At 38.1% G+C, this 25152-nt stretch overlaps 1 protein-coding gene across 1 annotated transcript in view; it reads right to left on the bottom strand.

Moving 5' to 3' along the window:
- The window catches only part of cadps2 (Ca++-dependent secretion activator 2), a 289750-nt gene that overhangs the window by 224035 nt on the left and 40563 nt on the right, over window positions 1–25152 (bottom strand). The window contains exon 2 of the mRNA XM_057837859.1: window positions 11863–11976. Within this exon, the coding sequence (XP_057693842.1) occupies window positions 11863–11976 (114 nt within the window). The remainder of the gene's footprint in view (window positions 1–11862; window positions 11977–25152) is intronic.

The raw sequence follows: 25152 nt of genomic DNA, 5'->3' as shown, positions 1-25152 counted from the left end.
CTGTGCCTAGAGTCTTTGAAACTATGTTTCAAAGAAAGGTATCCTTTCTAACATGATGCAGGTGTCCTTATACTTTTCTAAATAGTGTATTCATGGTGAATTGTTCCAGCAGTCTACCAAAAAAAAATCACGATCTTTTGTGGGGGAAAAAAAGGAAGGTACCATTGTGTTGGCCCTTCCTCTTATCATGTCATCCATCCTTTTTTTTTTTGCTCTGAGCCCTATTTCTGAATGCGGCGGCTAATAGCACCATCAATTCTGGCTCCCATTATATCAGCTTCACGCAACATTTCACCCAGTTTTAAGTGTCAAAGACTGGCACGCAAATGACGCACACCTCCGAGCAATGTGTGCGTGTGAGGGGGGCGGGCGGTCCACATTGGTGAGGCTAATGGTGGTTTACCAAGAGGTTTGGCAGTAAAGAATGACGTTGGGCTGACCTTGGCCTGTGGCATTTAAACTAGAAATATCAAACACTTGCTTTAATCAGCCCCCCTAATGTCCTTCTTGCGCCTTGACAGCCTGACATCACCATGCCAACTACCATCAGAAGAAGCAGAATATAAATCATGTGACGTCAGTCTCTGTCAATTATGAGGGCCGTCTCGTCGCTTGTGACGTCTAGTTACTATATCATGTCAAGTCAGACCTGACATCTCAGCCTCTCACAAATAAGGTACAATATTTGACCTCAAAATTCAGGATATTTTCATAAACCAATTTCCATTTGAGAAGGGTTTGGGTTACAAAGACAGTTATCGCTAATGTTAGGGTTAAGGCTGCATCTGGGTGGATTGGTCTAGGATGGCACATTAAGTTCCAGTAAGAATTAGAATTAGGTTATTTAGGGAATTATGGTTACGGTTACCAGTTAGTGCTTTTGGGGTTTAACAAGTATTGAGTATCGATTACGATTACAATTCAGAGGCTCCGATCAGTGGCACCTCCAGAAATTTTTCATACGTAAGTGGAAGTAAGTAAGTAAATTTCATAAGTGGCCAGATGGGGGCACTTAAAATCTTGGATGGCAAACCAAAACTAAAAGCCATAATTTCAGGTTTTCATTATATTATTGCATTAAAAAGGTCAGGGGAAAACTATCAGAAAGACTTAAGGACACGGCTATTGATGTACTTTGGTGTTAGGCATGTGCTGGTATGAGATTTTGACGGTACGATAACCGTGAGCAAAAATACCGCGGTTTAATGGTATCACGGTATTGCAATTATAGCTCCAAAATGTGTTATTTTGAGATGTATGGGTTAAAAAAAAATCCATTTAGCAGGATTTTTGTTTATTTTTTATAGAACATAGTTGCAAATTGGAACATGAATATATTGTTAAGATAAATTATCAATAAATAAAAAAACAAATATTTTAAATAAAATAAAAATAAACATAATTTATAGACTATACACACAGCCACAGCTGAAGTTGCTCAAGATTAGAGCAAGAACAAAATCATTTCTATAAAGTAAAAACACTTCTGAATAATTTTTTTAAAAAATCATACTGCTGACTTTTTTTTTTTTTTTGAGGGTGGAAATGTTCAAGTGAAGTTTCGGCATTTTCAGCCACTGTGTCATCTCTAGTCTACATAATGTCATGCCTTTGTGTTAAAAAAAAAAAAATTCATAAGTTAATAAGATATTTAAAAATGTATAAGTCAGTTAAAATGTAAATATTGTTGTGGAAAGGTTTCATCCAAACATACAAAAAAAAAAACATTGGGAGTGAGACCTCTCCTTGATCCAATGAACGTGGATTTGTGCTTAGAGCAAGATCATCTTTCGCAACATAGCGATCTTTGACGCTATCCCTTTTTCCCCTTCATTCAAGCGAATCAAGCTGTAACACTCGACGAAGTTGCTCTCCCAGCTAAGCCTAGGTTAACTTTCGTCTTTGTAAGCTTTTAGTTAGTTTGTACATTGAATTTGAAAGGAAAATGTGTGTTTTGTTTTTGGAGAACTTTTTCATGCTGCTAATTTGTTGAAGCTACTCACACATGGAAAAATACAATTGTACAACGTTTTAAATGTATTCATTTTGTATATTCCACTTACCACGATTTGAGAGCTCAATAAATTGAAGAAAAGTACGCCTTATGTTTGGAGTATATGTTTTGGGGTTCGCTGGCTGTCTAGCCAATAGCGTCACTGTCACACACAGCACCAAATGTTAGGGGGTGAGCGCTGCCGCGCCAAACCACTTCTGGCTGCATTTTTGACACATGAAAAATAGCGAATACTGTACTAAGGTCTGACGGAAAATTTTAGTGGTTTTGAAACCGCGACGTTTTCACACCACGGTAAACCGTGAAACCGGTAACCGGCACATGCCTATTTGGTGTATTGTGTAATATTTGATGTTACTAAAGATGATAAGCGGGGTAGCCATTGGGGTGGCCGGGGGGGGCCGTGGCCACCCCTGGCCACCCCCTGGTGGCGCCACTGGCTCTGATTTGATTATAAATCGATTATTGATTCACAACCCACCCACCCCCTGCTTTTAATGTTTTGTACATTAGTTCCAAAATTGTTCAAAAATCATCTCAGGCTAAACCAAACTACTATTTCAATGTCAAGTTAGCAGTTAAAACAGTAAATAAAATACTCAAGTCCCTTTGTGTCAATCGGAAACCATCAGTCAGAACGAACCAAATTCACGTGTGGAGTCCCTCAAGGGTTAATTCTTGGACCACTCTTATTTAACATCTATATGCTTCCCCTAGCTCAGATTATGGAACAGTATGACATCTCCTATTACACCTATGCAGATGACACACAACTCTACATTTCTACATTACATCGTATGAAACATCTAGACCCCTAAGGTCACCTGGAACCGGTCTCCTGTATGTTCCAAGAACAAGAACCAAGCAGGGTGAGGTAGCATTTAGTGATTATGCTCCTCACCTCTGGAACAAGTTACCTGAAGGTCTGAAGTATGCTCAAACTGTTACCTCCTTTAAATCAGGGCTAAAAACGCTTTTGTTTAGCACTGCATATCCTTAAGTGTCTTTACTGTATATTTCATTCTATTTGCTTTCTATTCTTATCTCCATTGCTGATTTCAATTATTAGCAGTAGTAGTAGTATTTGTTTTAGTTTTTATTTATTTTTTTATTCTATTCGTGATTAAATGTGATTTTTATGTATAATTTTATTTCCTATTTCGATTGTCTTTTTTTTTTACATTCTATTGATTTTAATGTGATTTTTATGATCTTCATGTGATGTAAAGCACTTTGAATTGCCTTGTGTTGAATTGTGCTATATAAATAAATTTTCTTTGCCTTGCCCATTCTGTATCAGCAGGTTTTAACTACATTCAATTAACAATGTTGTGAATCAACCATTAAAGTTGTTAAAATTTCTCCCGTTATTCCATAATTTCCCTTCTGTCTACTTTCGACATGACAGTTTTAAAACTGTTTCATCATTTAAAGATAGGTTCAAGTCAAGATTTTACCGACTTAGCGGTATTTTAGATAAAAAGTAATTACGTTCGCTACAACAGAGCCTTCTAGACAGGTCTACTGCTTTAAGATGGCGGCTGTTTACTAGCACCGGCAAGTCTGTAATTTCGCATTTAGTTCTACATATATGTGATATCTACCATAGCCGTATGTTGCCATATGTTTGTAGCAATTAGCAACTGGGCACTGTTTGTAGCGGCTGTCGGCCGCAGTCAGGTATTGTTTTTTTTTTTTTTTTTTTTTTATCTAGCAGCATGAGTTGAACATGATACGTAGTTACGCGATGACTGTTTTTAATTTCCGCTTTACCTGGTATAATTCAATAATCGGAATTCGGATGTCTGTAAATTGTTCTCGTATCTTCCACGGCCAAATCTCCAATAATCTAAGATTTGGAGATTTCGCACACTTCTAGTATTGAGAGCTTCGTTTTTATAATAATGAAAATGCTCCCATGGTGAGAAAAATAGAGGATGATATCTTCCTTTCAACATTTAACACTTCAGGTGACCTTAAACACAAATGAACATTCTGAGTTGAGTAGTTTTTTCTTTGGTTTTAAGTGCACTTCACTCTTATCACTTTCCTTCATTAAGCATTGAGAAAGGTTAATGACGCAACTGGGGGGAGCTGGGTCAGACTTGGATGCTAGAAACTGGCTTTTACATCTTGAAGGAAGAAGGTAGATATGGCCTGGTGGTAGACATGACCATATATGCTCAGCAACTTCCTTTAGGACCATTACTAAATGATTTGCACTTTTAAGCAATCCCCACCTGAAAGCTTTATGCCACAAAGCTTCGTTGGCAAGCTTTGGTAACAGAGAAGACAGAGTATAAATGACCTTCATGTGCAAGGTGGTTACTCAAAGAATCAAAATATTGTGGATGCTGTCAAAGCATTACCAAATTATATATTTATTTGCCAGCGTGCTTATATGTTGTTGAGAAAAGTACGGTAGTTCCCTTCCCGTTATAGCATGAGACCTAACCTGTGCTCGTAAATCATTCATTCCTCTACCATGCCGCTTAAACTCACGAGGGTCGCGGGGATGCTGGAGCCTTTCACAGCTAACTACGGGCAGCAGGCAGAGTACACCCTGAAATGGTTGCCAGCCTTTTTTAAAATGCGATTAATCACAACTATGGATGGACCGCATGCGATTAATCTGGATTAAAAATGGAATCGCTTGACAGCACTAATATACATTGGTAATTCGACATGCGAATGCATCGGCATAAGATTCTTTCAACAAACAACGTAAAATTTAACGTCATCCGTCTCGACATGTTACGAAATGCTACAACTACGACGACTTACGACAGCTTCGCAATTTCTTCTTTTTTCCCGCAAGATGACAGCACGTCAGATTTTCTTGTGCGAGAAATCCTTATGGCTCCGAAGAAGGTTAGTGCAGGTGGTAGTGGTGAAAAAAGAAAGCATTGTAATGAAGAAAGAAATCATAGAAAAATATGAGCGGTGTGTTGCTTGAGTTGCTCACCGTATTTTCCTCTACTTAAGCACCCAATGTCTCCTCCGACAGCCGTTTGCCAGTAAGTTAAGGTGACATTAAAAACACATTTATTAATTTCTTATTTATTTATAATTTATTTGTTTGACATATGTCTGATTTAATGTGTTTGTTAAACTAGATAAACCACTGCTCACAGTGTTCTCCTCTACCTCCACACCCGCCGTCTCCTCCAACCTCCATTCGCCAGTCTCTATAAGGTGAGGTCACAAAAAATACACACACACATATATATATATATATATATATATATATCAGAGGTTGCGCTAGACTTTTTCGTTGTCTGTCATTTTGACTGACAGTGTCATAAAAATCCGGTCATAATCTATTTTTACCCGTCACATTTTAAAAATGATAATAATGACATATTCAATGGTATTTAGTTTTCATTCATTTTTAATTAATATTCTGTTCGAACAAGCTTAACAAGAGGCAAACAGACAGCGGAGTGCACCAATCAGCGACGGGCAGACGTGCCGTTAGCAAAGCGACGAGGGCAGGACGAGGGACTTGCGCGCGGAAGTAAACATACGAGGAGAACGGAGTTTATTCAACATGGCTAGCGCGAGACAGACTGTTGTCAATGACCCATGTCGATGTGTTTTAGCTCATTTAAAACTGAATTTACCGCGGATTGGAACATATTCTCGGCTTTCCCGTTCGCCATCCGTGTTGTTGTTGAGACGACTTTCGGCGCGCAAGAGTGACGTTCCTCGTGAAGAACACGTCACGCAAATAAACAAATCTGATTTGTCGATTGATTTTGTACCTACTCGAGAGGCTGTGTCCCAGACTTTTCTCTCAGTGTTTGAAAAATACAGGGAGAACAGTCTGGCCGTGCCAGGCAAACACTCAGTTGCCTTGACATTTTTCCGAGTAAGGCCAACGACGTCATGCATCAAGAGAGACAATAGCTAATTAATATGCTCACTCGCCACCCTGTGGTCTGGGGTGTGAATTGCAACCTGTCAAAATGACAGATGGACTTCAGTTTTTTCCGTCACCGTTTTAAAAAAACGGTCAACGACGGAAAATATTCGGTTAACGCGACCCCTGATTATTTATATATACATATACACGCATACATATATCTATATACACACACACACACATATTATATATATATATATATATTAGGGCTGTCAAAATTATCGCGTTAACGGGCGTTAATTAATTTTTAAAATTAATTCCGTTAAAAAATTTGACGCAATTAACGCACTTGGCCCAGCTCAGACAGATTTAAATTACAGAGGAGTGAAAGGCCCACTTGTTAATTGTGTTTTGCGGAGTTTTGCTGCCCTCTGCTGGCGCTTGGGTGCGACTGATTTTATAGTGTAAGTAATTATTGCCATCAACAATGGCGGGCTACAAGTTTATTTTTTGACTGAAAATTTTACAAATTTTATTAAAACGAAAACATTAGGAGGGGTTTTGATATAAAATTTCTATAACTTGTACTAACATTTTTCATAAAGAACTACACGTCTTTCTATCCATGGATCACTTTAACAATGTTAATAACGTTAATACCATCTTGTTGATTTATTGTTATAATAAACAAATACAGTCCTTAAGTACCGCATGCTGAATATATCCATCTTGCGTCTTATCTTTCCATTCCAACAATAATTTACAGAAAAATATGGCATATTATACAGATGGTTTGAATTGCGATTAATTGCGATTAATTACGATTAATTAATTTTTAAGCTGTAATTAACTCAATTAAAATTTTTAATCGTTTGACAGCCCTAATATATATATATATATATATATATATATATATATATATATATACTAGGTCTGAACGATATTGGAAAAAACTTGCGATTTTTTGGGGGGTTTGCAATATATTGCGATATTATATTGCGATATTAAAAAAAAATATATATTTTTTTTTGAAAGACATTTTCACCAGATGACTTGAATAGCTGTTTGGAAAGACTTTGGATGACTCACCATCACCACAGTGTACAGTGATCCCTCATTTTTCGTGGTTAATGGGGACCAGAACCCGCCGCGATAAGTGAAAAACCGCGAAGTAGCGCACCCCCCACCCCATTTTTTTTTTTGTTTGTTTGTTTGTGTGTGTGTGTGTTTTTGTGCTCAATGTATTTATTAAGATTTTGCATTGGAAAGAGATACATATAAGACATGTTTTTTTCTCACTTCCCCTCGCCATAGTGCTTTAAAAAATGTTTATAAATAAATGGTTTAAAATGGTTTTAAAGCACTTCAAATGTCATAATAATGATCAGTTTTAAAAATAACTGTCCAACCAAATCATTTTTGAACAAGAATAAAGTACTGTAGTAGATAAATGCTTGGCTTTATTCAGGCATGAAAATGGGTCAGGGGTTAAAAAGGTGAGAAAGGTGTGGAGGAAATATGTTCCGGCGTTCTGCCAAAAAGTCCGCCGTCGGCAAAACGTCCTACATGTGGCGAATTTGACCATTTTAATTTTTCACATAAGGCTTAATATTCGAGTTAACGGGGGTTTAATTAGTTGAAGGAGTTGATTTCAACCACCATTGACTCGCGCTAGCTTAGCCACTCCGGAGCCCTGAAACTAACAAATAACTGTCAAACTGCACAGAATTTGTTCAAATCATTTCCAACGACTAATTAAACCCCGGCTAACTCAAAGATTAGGCCTAATGTAAAAAATTCTGAACTTCCCCTTTAAAATAAAGACCATTGAATATGGCCCTTAAAATGTTGTCTATAAAAGTTTTAGAGCAATAAAACAAACAACACAAATGAATAAAATGAACAGGAATCCTTCAAAGTATTTCATAATGGGTCCAAATTATTTTTCGAACAGATCATGTGACTATAGAACCTTAGAGACAGCCGTTTGCATTGCTTAGCCAAAACTACAGCTGAGGAGGCAAGATGGATATTTAGAATTTCTTTAAACCTAAGCTTTCAAAACCCTCAACAACAACTGAGCTTGAACCGAGGATTGAGCACGAGCAGTATCAAAAAGTCCTGGCTGTCGTGTTACCTGTTGTGCTGTAATTCCAAGTGGTGCTTGAATTGGATGCTTATAGCGGTGGACAGTCTTTTTGAGCCAGCGCAAAGTTTGCAGCGCACGGAGATATTTTTGTTATCTTTACTGAACAAAAATGTGAAGTAATGGCTGTGTTTCCAGTGTGCAAATGCAGCCGTTTGTAGTATATCTCCTGCCTATTTCATTGCACCCTGGTGAGGTAGCAAGGCTATGTTGTTTTGGCCGCAAACTCCCAGCGCTCACGCATCATGGTAATACACGAGACCCTTTTTGTTCCATCCCCGTTTAAAAAATGTGACATGTGATGTCACTCCCATGACTACAGTATTCTTCATTCTACACACATTATGGGGCAATAACAAAATAGTAACGCACAGGCATCAAGGAAAGTAATTTTACTCAGATTACTGATTTAGAAAAATGAACGCGTTAGATTGTTCTTTACTGAAAGAAAGTAATCAAATTAGTTACGCATTACGATACTGCGTTATTGACAACACTGCTTTTATATTACCGTTAAATACACAAGCTTGACGCTACCTTAACGAATACGTACTACTGTATGATGGAAAATTTTAGTGGTTTTGTAACCGCGACGTTTTCATTGCATGGTAATCCGGGAAGGTAACTGGCACATGCCTACAAACGACACCTCCCCAGCCCCCCCCCCCCCCCCCCCCCCCCATTAAAAATTTTTCTCCTCGGATCTACACGATTCACGTAGGTCATCCTTTTTGACTTCAGAACGGCGAATTTCGCCGAAAGGTGAGAGATTTTCATGCCTGTTTATTAAATGCTTCTGTTTATCTACCTTAGCTGTGACCGTTAGAGTGACATGTAGAAATTTCAAACTCCTCATGATCACTTCTGGCATTTATATGTCTCCAACGTCTCCACACACACACACACACATTCATTCCAGCGCGGCTTCCTTGCAGAAACTGTTTAACAAGCTAAACGATAATTGACAGATGCCCGTGTGAAGTCTGCTTCTTTGGCCAGATCAAAGCCATGTTAACTTTAATAAGCAAGTGCCGCAGTGACTGAGAGGAACAAAGGGGAGAGGGAGGGTGTGAGGCTGTGCGCAGATCAGAAAGCAAGGCGTATGTGGATTAAAAAAAAAAAAAAAAACAATCGCACGTGCTTTCGATGGGGCTATCACGCACATCGCGATGGCGATGTTTAAACGATATATCGTTCAGGCTTAATATATATACACACACACACACATATACATATATATATATATATATATACACATACATATACATATATATGGTTTATTTATAATTTATTTGGTTTCCTATGGGTAATTGTACCTGCTGTATTTATTAAGGATTTATTGTAGGTTTTTGAGCTGTGGAACGAATTACTCGAATTATAATGTATTATGAAGTGGAAATCCCTCTCGACATTCGACTATTTCGACATGCAAACCAGGTCCTGGAACAAATTAAATTCGTATGTTGAGGTTACCACTGTATATAAGTATATATAAATATATACAGTATATGCATAGCTATGTACGTATGTATAATTGTTCTCCTGAGTGTGTATTAACATAAAGAAGTGCTGTGTCTGGTGTTTTAGACAGAGCTGCTCCTGATTTAGTGCCGGTATGAACCTGGTTTTGATTAGAATAGTTTGCATCATCTTCATCTTATTATTATTTTTCTTTCGGCTTTTCCTTTCAGGGGTCGCCACAGCGAATCAGGTGACTCCATCTAACCCTGTCCTCTGCATCCTTTGCTCTCACACCAATTACCTTCATGTCCTCATTAACTACACCCATAAACCTCCTCTTTGGTCATCCTCTAGATCGCCTGCCTGGCATATGGAAAATCCATCATCCTTTTGCCAATATACCCACTCTCCTTTGGTCATGCCCAAACCATCTTAATCTGGCCTCTCTGACTTTCTCTCCAAATCCTCTAACATGTGATGTCCCTCTGATATGCTCATTCCTGATCCTATCCACCCTTGTCACTCCAAAAGAGACCCTCAGCATCTTCATCTCTGCAAACTCCAGCTCTGCCTCCTGTCTTTTCCTCAGTGGCGCTGTCTCCAGACCATACAACATCGCTGGCCTCACCGCAGTTTTTAAAACCTTTCATTTTAGCTGAAACTCTTCTATCACACATCACACCTGACAAATTTTTCAAAACGTACTGTATGCTGTGTAATGCGTTTTTATAAACAATGCTGTTTGTGTTCACCTGCTCGAAAACAAAAAGTAGAAACAAACATTTCTTATGATGAAAAATTCAAAAGAAATGGAAAGAACATTTGGACTAGGAATGTGTGCGACGAGTTGTTTAATCGTTTAACAGCCTACTCATAATCAAACGTTTCGTAATTTACTAGTCTATTAAACACAGCATCATGCATTTTGGGCCCCTTTCAGACATGCGCTAAACTCCGGTTAAATCCCGGGATTTAAACAAGTAGCCCATATGTCTGAAAGCAATTTCCTGGGTTGACTGACACGAAGATGACATGGACATTAACCGGGTCGCGTCCTAGTATAATGTCCAGGATTTACCCGGGATGCGGCATGTGTGAAAGCAGCCATTTAATTCCCGGGTCACAGTGCGAAGGCTGATGACATAAATATCAGGGCAGACTGATCATCATTTCCTCTTTCTTCGCAGTAAGACGAAAAGCGGTACACAAACATCGCAACTGTTAACGTGACAAACTGAAAAGATAGCAAAAATTAAACTATAAAAGTAACGAAATCAAGTTGCTACTGAATCTTAGTACCGAGGATGAGAGAGCCCATCGTTCATCTTTGGAAACACACACGCTCACATAGGAGGGTGCAAGGACACAAAGTTTGGGGAAGTTTTGGCGAACGTATCAGGAATGTATTTCTTTTTTAATTGTTTACCTTTAGTCAGTCAGTTTTTGTTCCATCAGTAGAATTTAAATAAAGAACATGCATTGAATATTTGGGCTAAAATAGCTCGTAAATACACAAAACCTTTGCAACTTAAACTTTTCATTTAATATGTGTATTAAATTGTGAGTTTTCTTGCATATGAACTAGTCGACTAGTCGCAAATAAAATCAGACTCGTCGGCAGGAGAATTAGTCAAAATTGCCATCCCTAATTTGGATATATTTTGCATATTTAACAGTAGTCATGCTCCGTGCTTCTGGTTGCGCATAAAACTATAAGACAACCCTCACAAAGTCGTCATGGTCCTTTTAGACACAACAATAAATTTTTCAATTTTGAGTATTCGCATACTAAAACTAGACAAAAACATTTTCAGCATCATTGATGAAAACAAACTTTTTTTTTTAAAAATGACTAAAATATGACTAATAATACTAATAGGTATTTTCGTCCAAAAGACTAAGATGAAAATTAAAAGGGCAGCCCAAAATAAGACCAATCCAATGGAGTCTGCGCCAATGTCAGGCAAATGTACCACATTTTGTGCCATGGAGGCCTCACTTGTATATTAAAATAAATTAAATAAGTAAATATTGTGGACTACATGCAAATATACAGTAGCTAACGTATGTGGTATTTATGTTGTTGTTTGTTTTGGGTTGTTTTTTTTTTAATTACCCAAGATAGTCACTTTCTCTATCAAAAGTTAAAAACAAAAACAAATTGCTATGGTACCCCGTATACCATGTGGTTCCCTACGTGTTTTGTGAGTGTAGGAAGCGGCGGCTCTATATGTTCATGGTACAAAATTTCAATGTTATCTGCAAAAAAAAAAAAAAAAAAATCCAAGGCAACACACTGATCCAACATAGTTTTGAAAAGCTACTCTGTAACAAAAAATTAATAAATAAATAAATAATCAAAGGATGTGGTCTTACTTCATAGTAGCTTCTCACAGCATTGCAGAAGGCTTCATCAGCCATAATCTGAGTTTCCCCATTGAGGAAGGCGAGGAAACGGTCCTTGATTGCCTGGAGCTGCTGCTTGTTCACCTGAGCACCAAGCACAACAACATTTAGAATATAGGTGGGTCTTTCGCCTGCGACCGAATCACAACAACATTTGGAGAAAAAGTGTTCTTTTTGCCCCTCTTCAAATGAAAGAAAAACTGTTACACGAAAATAAGACTACAACAATAGTGAAAAATCTATAACAATATTGAGGCGGTTCTAAAATTATTATATCACAATATTGCGAAGAGTTTCACATTCCTATGAAATACACTTTATAAAACAAATTTATTTCTTCACAGTGTCTCATTCGTAAACAATACAGTCCATAATTAATTTGACTAAAATCAAAAAATAATTTTAATAGGGAAAGTTGATTTGGTTAACAAGTCAAAACTTGGTCACTGCAGGGATTCCCCTATATTCAACAGATTGTGGCGCACCGCCACACTAAAATGAAAGCCGCCACGCCTGGCAAATGAGATGTATTTTATTTATTTATTTAAATAAAAATTTTTTTTTTTAAGGCCGCTTCAAACTAGCGGCAGCCGAGTGGGAGGAGTTCAGCGGACACCTATTCATTGTGTATTGTAGCCTAATGTTCGTAACTATGCAGGCCCCCCCTTAAGAGACGCAAGGGGAACGAGTAGGAAGAATGGGAGAACGAGCGAGATAGCGAGAGATAGCGGTCGCATGTTGTAGCAGCCCGCTGTTATTTTGTTATTGTTTTTCTTTATTATTGTTACCACAATAAAGTGGGTAAGCAAATACAGACTTCTCTCCTTCTTGCCCATATCCGGGGCATTACAATAATTTGGATCGGACTTTTCGGCGAAAGTGAGCGGTGGACGGCCGTCTAGGACGGAAAGCAAACTTTGACTAACTTGCGCTGAGAGACTGCGGAGAGGCGGGGCCCAAAATAAAGCCTTGCTCTATTTTCAGAGCGTTGGTCACAGTAAACGATTTATCAGTTCAAGCAGAGTAAAATGATACATATTCACGGTACAAGAACGTCGTTTCTGTGTCCATCGATTGGTAAGAAAAGGCTGTTTGTACGAGTGACGTGTGGGCGCTCCCGTCAGGGGGGACATTTCACGTGGAGTGGCTATTTTTCGGCACAACACCGGCGCGCCAACTTCAGACAATTACGGCTGACGAAACTTTGATAAATGCGCCCCCCCACCCAAATTTCGCGAGCTCTGGGACACTCGAAAAATGACTCTCATACCTCTCCTTGCTAAGTTAATGGTACCTCGACGTGCCTTTGTGTGGAAATTTAGTTTACGAACAACGGGGAAAAAACTATTCACCTTCTCACCGAATCAAGTAAAACTCTTTACACGGCTATTAGAATTCCCCCAGTGCTCTAAATGGGTCAGTTGACAGAAGGACTGTTATTGTTGTGGTAATGTAGTACTTATGAGCAGGGCCGGAGTGGGACTCATTTTCGGCCCTGGAATTTCATGCCTCAGACCGGCCCACTCATTTAAAATTATGTCATTATGCATACACATGTTAAGTTCAGTGTTCTCTAAAGCCGTGTACTGTAATTCTGTGTATTCCAATTCAGTGCAGGTAATGGTTGTTTAACAAGGTGGCTCTATTTTAACAAGTGCAACACAACATATTTTGAACAAATTTAAAAATGGATTAAAAAAAAAAAACTATATTAAATGATACATTTGAAAAATAAATTAGGCCAGTCAAACGATTAAAATTTTTGATCAAGTTAATTACAGCTTAAAAATTAATCGTAATTAATCGCAATTCAAACCATCTATAAAATATGCCATATTTTTCTGTAAATTATTGTTGGAATGGAAAGATAAGACACAAGATGGATATAAACATTCAACATAAGGTACATAAGGACTGTATTTGTTTATTATAACAATAAATCAACAAGATGGCATTAACATTATGAACATTCTGTTAAAGCCATCCATGGATAGAAAGACTTGTAGTTCTTAAAAGATAAATGTTAGTACAAGTTATAGAAATTTTATATTAAAACCCCTCTTAATGTTTTCGTTTTAATAAAATTTGTAAAATTTTCAATCAAAAAATAAACTAGTAGCCCGCCATTGTTGATGTCAATAATTACTTACACAATGCTCATGGGTGCTGAAGCCTATAAAATCAGTCACACCCAAGCGCCAGCAGAGGGCGGCAAAACTCCATAACACACAATTAACAAGTGGGCATGTCATTGTACTGTCATTTAAATCTGTCTGAGCAGGGCATGTGCGTTAATTGCGTCAAATATTTTAACGTGATTCATTTAAAAAATTAATTACCGCCCGTTAACCCGATAATTTTGACAGCCCTAAAATAAATGAATCAATAAGACCTTTTCTGCAACATCAAATATTAACAAAATGAGTGCTTACAGATAAAACAAACATAGCAACATAACAATATGAAAAATAAAGAATACGTATTGCACATTGTAACAACTTCTAATGATACTATTATCCATTTTCCATTTCCACTTTAAAAACGCCACGTAAATTATTACATTAATTCTAATGTTAACTCGCTGAACGACATGGCAATCCTACATTCCAGCTCTGCACCTGTGGTGTGTTCATTATGGCTAATGCTTGCTGCTACATATCCCTTGTGAGGTGCTACAAGAAGCCAAAGTTTCCACAATTACATATTGCCGTATCACACGGTGCAAGTTGCATTTTATTCGCCATCTGGCCTTACCACTTTCGTTGTAATCCTCTGTAGTTTGAGGCAGCAAGGTCGTTGCATGAAAAAAAATAGCTATTTTTGCGCATTTTGCCGATTCTTTCACGAGTGCTTTTCTCTTTTTAATTCTTATTTTTCAGCGCCACCCTTGCTCTTTTTATCCATCCGAGCACCGAATTAGCAGCTAATTTGGCTCAATACAGACTACAATTAGGGGGCGGAGCTGCATGCTGTATTTTTCGTCTGCACACGTGAGGATGAGTCTGGAAAAAAAAAAATACTGTTTTTTTTTTTAATTTTTTTTTTAAGACGGCCCACAGGGACAGCGGTAACAGAATGTAAGTTATACTCAGTGACACTGTCACAAATAAATACCAAACAAAAAATGATAACAGTGTACAGTGGTACCTCTACATACGAATTTAATTCGTTCCAGGACCTTGTTTGTAAGTCGAAATGGTCGTATGTCGAGCAGGATTTTCCCATAGGAATACATTATAATTCCATTAATTCGTTCCAAAGCCTAAAAACATACACTAAATTCTTAATAAATACTGCTGGCACTGTTACAAATGGCAATTAAACATAGAAAAACAAATAAGTTATAAATAAATAAGTCAGAATAATATAATAATAAGAAGAATAATTAATAATTATTCCTGTAAATAATGTAACGAATTGGATTCTAATATGGTGGACACTTTTTACTGTCCCTGAACGCACCGCAAAGCTGACGTCACGGTGAGATAGGTCGGTGCGGTAGAGATAATACTTTCGTTTTCTTGAGAGCAGTCAACTGCTTAAGACAATGGGCGTTTTGTGTTGGATAAGTTCTTAAATAAATGATAAAAACGTGACGAAGCTGGCGATTTCCTTGGCAATGTTACCACAATAATAATTGTCACCTTAACTTATAAATAGTGGCGAACGGTGGTCGGAAGAGGACCATGGAGCTGTATTGTTGAGCCAGTTCAGGGACGCGCACACCAAGCTCATATTTTTCTATAACTTGCATCTTCATTTCAAAGGTAAGCATCACTTTTTTCCTTGTTTCTCCAACTGTATCAACTTTTTTTGAAAACTGTGTTGATTTCTCACACAAGAAAATCCACCGTGCGTTCGTTTGCAGTGCTGTCATGTCGTCGTATTTCGAGCAACTCGTCGGATGTAGAAACAAATGGCGGCTCAAATTTTACGTCGGATGTCGAAAAGATCGTGTGTCGAAGTGATCGTATGTAGAGGTACCACTGTAATTTATTTTTTTTATTTTTTTAAATAAAACCCGGACCGGCCCATCTGGCCGGCCGGCCCTTCTGGAATCGTCCAGAAGCTCCCGATTAGTCACTCCGGGCCTGCTTATGAGGGTCAAATAAAAGGAAAAAGGAGGACTACGACGGTGGTCTGCAACCCGCGGCTCTCGGGCCGCATGCGGCTCTTTAGCGATGCTTCGGAGCTTTTTTTTTTTTTTTTTTTTTTAATGGAAAAAGATGGGGGAGGGAAATATATTTTTTTGTTTTAATAGGATTTCTAGGAGGACAAACATGACACAAACATTCTTTCAATTCATTAATATTGTAATGAAGTTAAACTTGTGGTGGCATAGTACAACAGAGTAGTCACGTGGTGCGTCATTCTCTATAGGATCCACTGCAGGGATAACAAACATTTAATCATGAAGGCTAATTACGTATTTCTATAGTAGGCTAATATAGCTAGTATCGATAATTATAAGGCTTGTAAAAGGCTTTTAATTTTTTGTGGCTCCAGACATACTGTATCAGTTTTTTTTGTGTTTTTTTGGGGGTCAAATATGGCTCTTTCAACAGTTTGGGTTGCCAACCCTGAGTCACTACGAGATGTAAGTCGTACTATTGCCACGAGAAAAAAAGTCGCATTAGTACATCGGGTAACGTAGCTGTAATCAGCTACGCATTTTACATACATGTACTGTAGCTGAGAGGTACAACATTAGCCTGGCTAATGAAATATTTCAAATATATCTTTGTTATGGTTCTTCTTGGGGGAAAAAATGAAGGAAAAAAAATTCGCTGTGGCACGACATGGTGAGGCTGTCCGACTCCGATGCAGCCCACCACCACAGCTTAAAAAAATCCTAGGGGAAACACTGCACTGATTCAAATATAATTTGATATCTCCTAGGGACACTTCTGATTTACAAGAACTTGAGGAAGTGTGTTATTGCGAGGCAAAAAAAAAAAAAAAAGAGTAAAATATATTGAGATTCAAGATGACATGCATGAAGACTAATACTCTTTCCATGCTTTGATTCAGAGCAGCCATGTGGTGGATATTTACTCGACCGCCATCTATCACTTGGCCTAGCTGCCCTCACACCTGCACACACGTGCATGCATCAATTCCCAGCAACAAAGTGCTGGCTGCAAGCAGTGCATAAAATATATATTTACAAAAGGGGAAAAGAAATTAATTGTTATAAATCTGTAGGGTCCTGCAGGTATGAGGCAGCTCGCTGCTCCATATGCATGAGCCACTGTAGCCGTGAAAATGAAAACATTCTTCTTCTACTTGTTGTTGCATGTAGTCACAATCTGACACTATGAAAATGAGCAAAACCATGTCTTTAGTGTGACTGTTCAAAAACGTTCAAAACCATTTTGGGAAGTGAGTCAACATTGGGGAAAAGCGCTCTTTTATTTATTTTTGTTATTTTTAAACTTACGAAACATTAAAACATGTTTCAAACTAAACTGTAAAGTAATATGTAGTGTTAATCCCAAATACTGAGTTTTTGGGACAAGGACCCTATTTGAAGGTTGGCATGAGTGTCCCCCCACCAAGCAAGAACTGGCATAAGGGGATAACGGGAATTTCCCCGGTAAGCTGGTGGGTCAGTGTCGGGAAAAATACGTAGGGTTGTAAAATTGCGGTCAAACCGGTGAATGTTCGTTGTTCCCGTGGTCAAATGAGCGGACCCTACAATGAACCCGCGGTTAATGCATTCCGACAGAGCGACAAGGCAGTTGACTTTCGAGTGCTTGCGTTGTTCCGAACTTCTAAAAACACTCAACACTGTAAAATATGTAATGCCACCATTGTCATCATTTAAAAATAAAATAAAGTCACCTGATCATTAAACTGCTCCATCTACACTGCTGGCCAAAAGTATTGGCACCCCTGCAATTCTTTCAGATAATGCTCAATATCTGCCAGAAAATGATTGCAATTACAAATGGTTTGCTAGGAATATCTTCATTTATTTTGCTTGCAATGAAAAAACACAAAAGGATGAAGGAAAAAAAAAAGTTAAATCATTATCATTTAACACAAAACTCCAAAAATGGGCCTGACAAAAGTATTGAACCCTCAGCCTAATACTTGGTAGCACAACTTTTAGACAAAATAACTGCGAACAACCGTTTCAGGTATCCATCAATAAGTTTCTTATAATGCTCTGCTGGAATTTTAGACCATTCTTCTTTGGCCAACTGCTCCAGGTCTCTGAGATTTGAAGGGTGCCTTCTCCAAACTGCCATTTTCAGATCACTCCACAGGTGTTCTATGGGATTCAGGTCTGGACTCATTGCTGGCCACTTTAGAAGTCGCCAGTGCTTTCTCTCAAACCATTTTCTAGTGCTTTTTGAATTGTGTTTTGGGTCATTGTCCTGCTGGAAGACCCATGACCTCTGAGGGAGACCCAGCTTTCTCACACTGGGCCCTACATTACGTTGCAAAATTTGTTGATAGTCTTCAGATTTCATAATGCCATCCACACAGTCAAGCAGTCCAGTGCCAGAGGCAGCGAAGCAACCCCAAAACATCAGGGAATCTCCGCCCTGTTTGACTGCGGGGACAGTGTTCTTTTCTTTGAAGGCCTCGTTTTTTTCCTGTAAACTTTATGTTTATGCCTTTTCCCAAAAAGCTCTATTTTTGTCTCATCTGACCAGAGAACATTCTTCCAAAACGTTTTGGGCTTTCTCAGGTAAGTTTTGGCAAACTCCAACCTGGCTTTTGTATGTCTCTGAGTCAGAAGTGGGGTCTTCCTGGGTATCCTACCATAGAGTCCCTTTTCATTCAGACGCCGATGGATAGTACGGGTTGACACTGACACTGTTGTACCCTTGGACTGCAGGACAGCTTGAACTTGTTTAGATGTTAGTCGAGGTTCTTTATCCACCATCCGCACAATCTTTCATAAAATCTCTAGTCAATGTTTCCTTTCCGTCCAATTCTAGGGAGGTTAGCCACATTGACATTACACTTATTGATGACACTGTGCACGATAGACACAGGAACATTCAGGTCTTTGGTGATGAACTTGTAGCCTTGAGATTGCCCATGCTTCATCACAATTTTGCTTCTCAAGTCCTCAGTTATTTGGTCTTCTTTCTTTTCTCCATGCTCAATGTGGTACACACAAGGACACAGGACAGAGGTTGAGTCAACTTTAATTCATTTTAACTGGCTGCAAGTGTAATTTAGTTATTGCCACCACCTGTTATGTATGTGCCACAGGTAAGTAACAGGTGTTGTTAATTACACAAATTTGAGGAGCATCACATTATTTTTCAAAGGGTGCCAAAACTTTTGTCCGGCCCATTTTTGGAGTTTGGGTAAAATGTAAGATTTATATATTTTTTTCCATACTCTTTTGTGTTTTGTCATTGCAAGCAAAATAAATGAAGATATTACAACCAAAGTATTTGTAATTGCAATCATTTTCTGGGAGAAATTGAGCAGTATCTGACAGAATTGCAGTGGTGCCAATACGTTTGGCCAGTGTACATGTGCGTGACGTGTGCCGTCACTTCAGTACAATATTATGTGATTCACCTGAGCAAAGGGTCATTTTAGTGATGGTAGGTTAAAGTCCTCATTTCTGTGGTACTGTAAATCCACAATTTTGAATAAATTCTGGCCAAGGTTGGTGAATATTAATAGTAGACCTCTCTGACTACTCCCATACTCAAAACTGCATTTTTATTGTCCCAAAATTTAGAAAATTGGAATTAAAAGTCCTACATGCATACTTTGATCAGGTTACAATTCTCATTTTTATGGTATTGTAAATCCACGGTTCTGAATAAGTTCTGGCCAAGGTTGGTGAATATAAGTAGTGGACCTCTCTGAGGACTGTAGGACTGTTTTCAAAACAACATATTAGCAAATCGGAATATTAGTATAATGTTAAGTTAAATAAATATTTAAAAAATAAATAAATAAATGAAATATTCTAAATAAAATAAATTGGTATGTAATTAGCCACGTTATCTTCTACCAGGGTTGCCATGCCTTATTAAGGGAATCAGACCTCACTCAACCACCTTAATCTCAAAAATGCATTTCATTTTTGGACCAGCTGCTTTATAGCACCTGTATTTTAACCAGGAGTACTTGCATGTCATGCAGAGAATGACTGAAAAGCAAAGTGGGAGAATTTATATTTTTAAGTTGACAGCTAGCATTTAGTCTTGGCTTCCAGCTGGTGGGGCCACTTTGAAGCACTTCGTTGTCAACTGAGTGCATGTCTTTCATGCAGGAAAATGGTGAAAGAGCAAAGTGGGTGGTATTTAGCATTTTTAAAACATATTACTTTTTCATCTGCTTTATAGTGCCTTGTTGTCACTTTAGCCCAAAGTGTTTTGAGATAGAATTAAAGTATATTTGCCCAATTGACATTCATCAATTAAAAATCATCTAAAAGCTTCTGAACTTACATCAGCTTTATTTTCTCTTATTTTTTAATTGAATATCTTGAAAATATTGCTTCATTTTGTCTATCCTCACTCTTCTATGGAGACTCTGTCTTATCTTGGGAAAAAATGTTCCACCCTGCTATCAAAGTTGTGTTTTTTTTTCTTTTTAATTAAAGCGCCTGGGAACTCTAACAGGGCTCCAGACTGCTCCTAAATTGAGGCATTTCACCCCTAAAATTTGACACTAGGCAGGTAAATTTTTCATCTACTTGCACCTGTGCAGGTAGGACTTTTGCAGATTTGTTTTTTCTTTTTTAACATTGAACTCCATTGTTGGCTGTCATGCGCAAATAAGTTGCTAAAGCATTTAATTTATGAGTAATGCAGGAAAAAAATGAGCGGAAATGAAAATATTGGGTCGCTCCAGCACATGGAAAGTTGAATTCAAGTCTTATTAAAGTTGTTTGAGACCAACTTGACAACAAACCAGTATTGTGGGCAGGGGCGGGCACAACAGGACGTCAAGGAGTGTGATCTAATCCTTGCTAAAACTCACAACCAACCAACCAACCAACAATCAACCGTATGACATCCGACAAGTGGAGCCACATAAACAATAGTATATCGGGACGTGATATCACTTGATTTATCTGTTTTATTCTTACCACAAAATAAACACGCACAGCCCTCTGCCTGTGCGTCATCGCTCGTCTCTGATTAGCTATGTATTTGGGGGGCATTTTAAAAATTCCGGTCTTTTTTAAGCACCAACAACTTTCTATACTGCTGCTTTTTATGTATGTCCCGTAAATCATGCCGAGAGGTAACAAATTATGTATGTGCTGGTTGCACACTGCTAAAATGATACGCTCCTCCACGTTCACAAAGTGTGGTGTGTAAATGTCAATTTCCGGGTTGGCCAGTGTCCTTGCAGGTCATTTGTTGATCAATAAATCCATTGCTGATTGGTTGTAGTCCCAGGAGACAGCGATAGAAATGGAACAAAATTCCCATGTTGACCTAATTTCAAAGTAGTATACTGACTGGTGTCAAAACTGATAGATAAGAAAATATAGATTCACAGGTTTGTATTTTTATCCACTTATTATGAAATTATTTATTAATTAAACTGAAAATTTGAGGAAAACTTTGCATGTCAATTTACAGTGGGCGCCCCTGAATCTCCTGCTTGTGCCCCTAAAATTTTAAGTAAGGGGCCACTGTGCTCCTAGTAAAAAAAATGTTAGCCTGGAGCCCTGTCTAACCAGTTGTAAAATAGGTCATCAATCTGTCTAATTTAAGGTCCTTCCACTCAGAATATTTCTGCCCTGTGTGATGCAAGATGCGGTGGTTTTCACCTCCTGCCAGGTGAGAAAGAAATACAGAAATAAAAATGGCTTTGTCTCAGGGGTCTACAAAGAGAGACTGTGGACAATAGAGAACATCCAGATGGAGGTGTTTGATCGCCCCTGGGAATTATGAGGTATGATTAGACTATTTCCTGTCTGTGTGGGCCGTTTCATTGCACTGAAATGTTTCTTCATGTCTGAAAACTAGAAAAACAGCTCATGGCAATGATAGAAAACCTGTAAAGTGAATTCAAAGGCTCGTAAAGTACATTAGTCATGTATAAAGTTGAAACGATTACTCGAATAATTCGAGTAATTCGATTTTAAAAATTGATCGAGGAATTTTCTCCGCCTTGAGGAATTGTTTATTTTGCCAGCTTTAAGCATGACTTTTTGCCCGGACTACTTTTAATGCGACACAACGCGCTGACCTCACGTGCGTAGAGGAAGAAGGGAGAGGAGGCGGATATATTTGATTTCAACCAAACATGAATGTAGAGGTAATGACGAAGAAGCCGACGAAAGTGAAGAGAAAGCCACCAAGAAGAAGCAGAAAATGTCAAAAGTGTGGGAGCATTTCAAGCTGGGAACCAAGGCAAACACGGTTTTATGTATTCACTGTAAGACAGCACTTGCATAACACTACCCCCGCCAGACCCGGCTACCCGTGGCCCTGCCGACACTTTAGCACCCCATGCAGGACCCCGCAACCAATGACCGCCCCTGAAACCCAGGGGTCTAGATGTTTTATAGGAATCTAACAAATCAAGCATGTGTTTTGGTCCCAGGCCATTAAGTGTTTTGTAGACGAGCAGTAATATTCTATAGTCTATCCTTTGACTCACTGGAACCCACTGTGACGATTTCAAAACCGGTGTAATTTGGTCCGGTTTCCTTGTATTTGTGAGGACTCTGGCTGCAGCATTCTGTAGTAGCTGCAGCTTCCTGACTGATTTTTTATCAAGACCTGTAAATATACCGTTGCAATAGTCCAATCTGCTGAAAATGAATGCATGCATAAGTTTTTTCATGTCTTGTTGAGTCAGAAGCCCCTTAATTCTGGTTATATTTTTAGGTGGTAATAATCAGATTTAGTGACGGACTTAAAATTTCTATCAAATTTTAGATCTGAGTCAATAATTAAGACAAGATTTCTGACTTGATTTGTACCTGTAAGTGACATTGTGCTAAGGTGCCTGCTTATCTTTGACCTTTCCTTTTTTGGCCCAAAAATGATCACTTCTGTCTTCTCCAAATTTAACTGGAGAAAATTCTGGCACATCCATTCATTAATCTGATGAATGCATTTATTCAGGGAGACTAAGGGACTATAATTATGTGGGGAAACATAAATGTAGAGTTGTGTCACATCTGCATAGGTGTGATAGTAGATGTCATATTGTACCATAATCTGAGCTAGGGGAAGTATATAGATGTTAACTAAGAGTGGTCCAAGAATTAGCCCTTGAGGGACGCCACACGTGAATTTGGTTCGTTCTGACAGATGGTTTCCAGTTGACACAAAGAAATCCCTATCATGTAAATAAGATGTGAACCACTGAAGAACAGTGTCAGTAAGCCCTACCCACTGTTCCGATCTGCTGAGTAGTATGTTGTGATCAACCGTGTCGAATGCGGCGCTGAGATCCAATAGTAGCAGAACAAATTATTTGCCTGCATCGGTATTCCGACGAATATCATTTAGGACTTTGATAAGTATGGTCTCGGTGCTGTGTTGTGGCCAAAATCCAGACTAAAATGAGTTAAAAAGATTGTTTTGCATCATAAAAACCTGCATCTCTTCGAACACAACCCTCTCAATAATTTTCCCCAGGAATGTCAGATTTGATATTGGCCTATAATTACTATCGGTTGAGGCATCCAGATTAGGTTTTTTTAGAAGTGGTTTTATTCCTGCAGTTTTTAAAGTCTTTGGAACGTCTCCTGTTTGGAGAGAAGTATTTATAATCTGAAGGCTAAAAAAATCTGTGTGCTAAAAACACTATTGCTTACCATTACATATTTATAACTGTCTGTATTTCTCAAATTATTTGTTTTTCATTCATTTTTTTAAAATGTTTTGATTGTTTTCTATTTTAGAGCTGTCCCGACTAGTCGACATAGTCGACGTCATCGATGACGTAAATCCGTCGACGAGCACAACATCCCGTCGATGGTTAATGAAGGGTTAAAAAAAATACATGCGTGAAAAGTTCAGAATGTCGGATGCTCTGTATGCAAGCGGGGAAAGCGGCACAAAGCCAAAAAAAGCGCACCAGAGTGTCCAAAACATTGACTTATTTCAAAGAAACAACGGAGGGTACACTCTTCTGTCCTGTCTGTTCAATGCCAAGCTTGGCTGCACGTCGGCCGTGAATAAACACCTCAAGCGCCGTCACCGTTTGTAATTTTTTTTGTTTTTTTTTTGTTTTCATTTTTTGTACACCAGAGGGTGCTGTCGCCTTACTGAATAATAATGTTTCATTGACAATGGGCCTATAAGTGCTATTAGTATTGTCCTTAATGCTAACTGAAAGGTTTATTTCATGTTATGGTTATTTTATGGTATAGAAAATTATATAAGGTTAAAAGGTCATAAATATATACAGTATATACAGTGATTGCATTCAAGGGAGAGATTGTCAATCATAAGGTAATAAATTAAGGTAAAGGCAATTCATTGATATATAAATAAGGTTTAAAAGGAAAAAGGTAAAAAGGTTTTGTTAATTTCTAATTGTGTTGTTTTATTTGTGTGCACCATAGCTCTTACGGTGTGATTACATCAAGGATGGAATAAAAGTTGTAAACCATCAGTTTAAGAGACGACCTTTTCAATCAGGGATGCTACACTAGTAAATTCTATCAGCATTTGAACTAATTGTTTATTTGTGATTTATTATTATTTATGTGTTTATTTGTACTTCAATAAATAATTTAAGTGTTCCAATATGTTTTTTGTAAATTGCTAAATTAGTAAACAAAAACAAAAAAAAAAAAAAAATAATAATAATTATTAGATTAGTCGACTAATCGTAAAAATAGTCGGCTGACTAATCAGGAGAAAATTAGTCGTTTGGGACAGCCCTATTCTATTTACTATTTCAATTATTTTTTTAATTTTCTTGATGATTTAATGTGATTTTTATCTAATTTTTAGAGCTGAACCATATTGGAAAAACCTTACATTGCAACTTTTTGGGGGGTTGCGATATATTGCGATATACTGTATATTGCAATATTAAAACTAGAAGAATTTTCAACAGAAGACGAATAGCTTTGTGTGGGAAGACTTTGGTTGACTCACCATGTTTTTGTATTGCATTCAGTACCTTGGTAGCTTGGTTCCTTGGTTTAGACAGAAGCCCCTTCATTCTGGCTATATTTCTTTGGTGGTTTAGGCAGAACTTTAGACTTTTTAGGTCTGAGTTAATAATTACGCCAAGATTTCTGACTTGATTTGTGGCTGTAAGAGACATTGTGCCAAGGTGCGTGCT

The sequence above is a fragment of the Corythoichthys intestinalis genome, chromosome 5 (assembly GCF_030265065.1).
Source record: "Corythoichthys intestinalis isolate RoL2023-P3 chromosome 5, ASM3026506v1, whole genome shotgun sequence".
Taxonomy (NCBI): domain Eukaryota; kingdom Metazoa; phylum Chordata; class Actinopteri; order Syngnathiformes; family Syngnathidae; genus Corythoichthys; species Corythoichthys intestinalis.
Note: the sequence above shows the minus strand (reverse complement) of the source record. Positions and strands in the feature narration are given on the sequence as shown.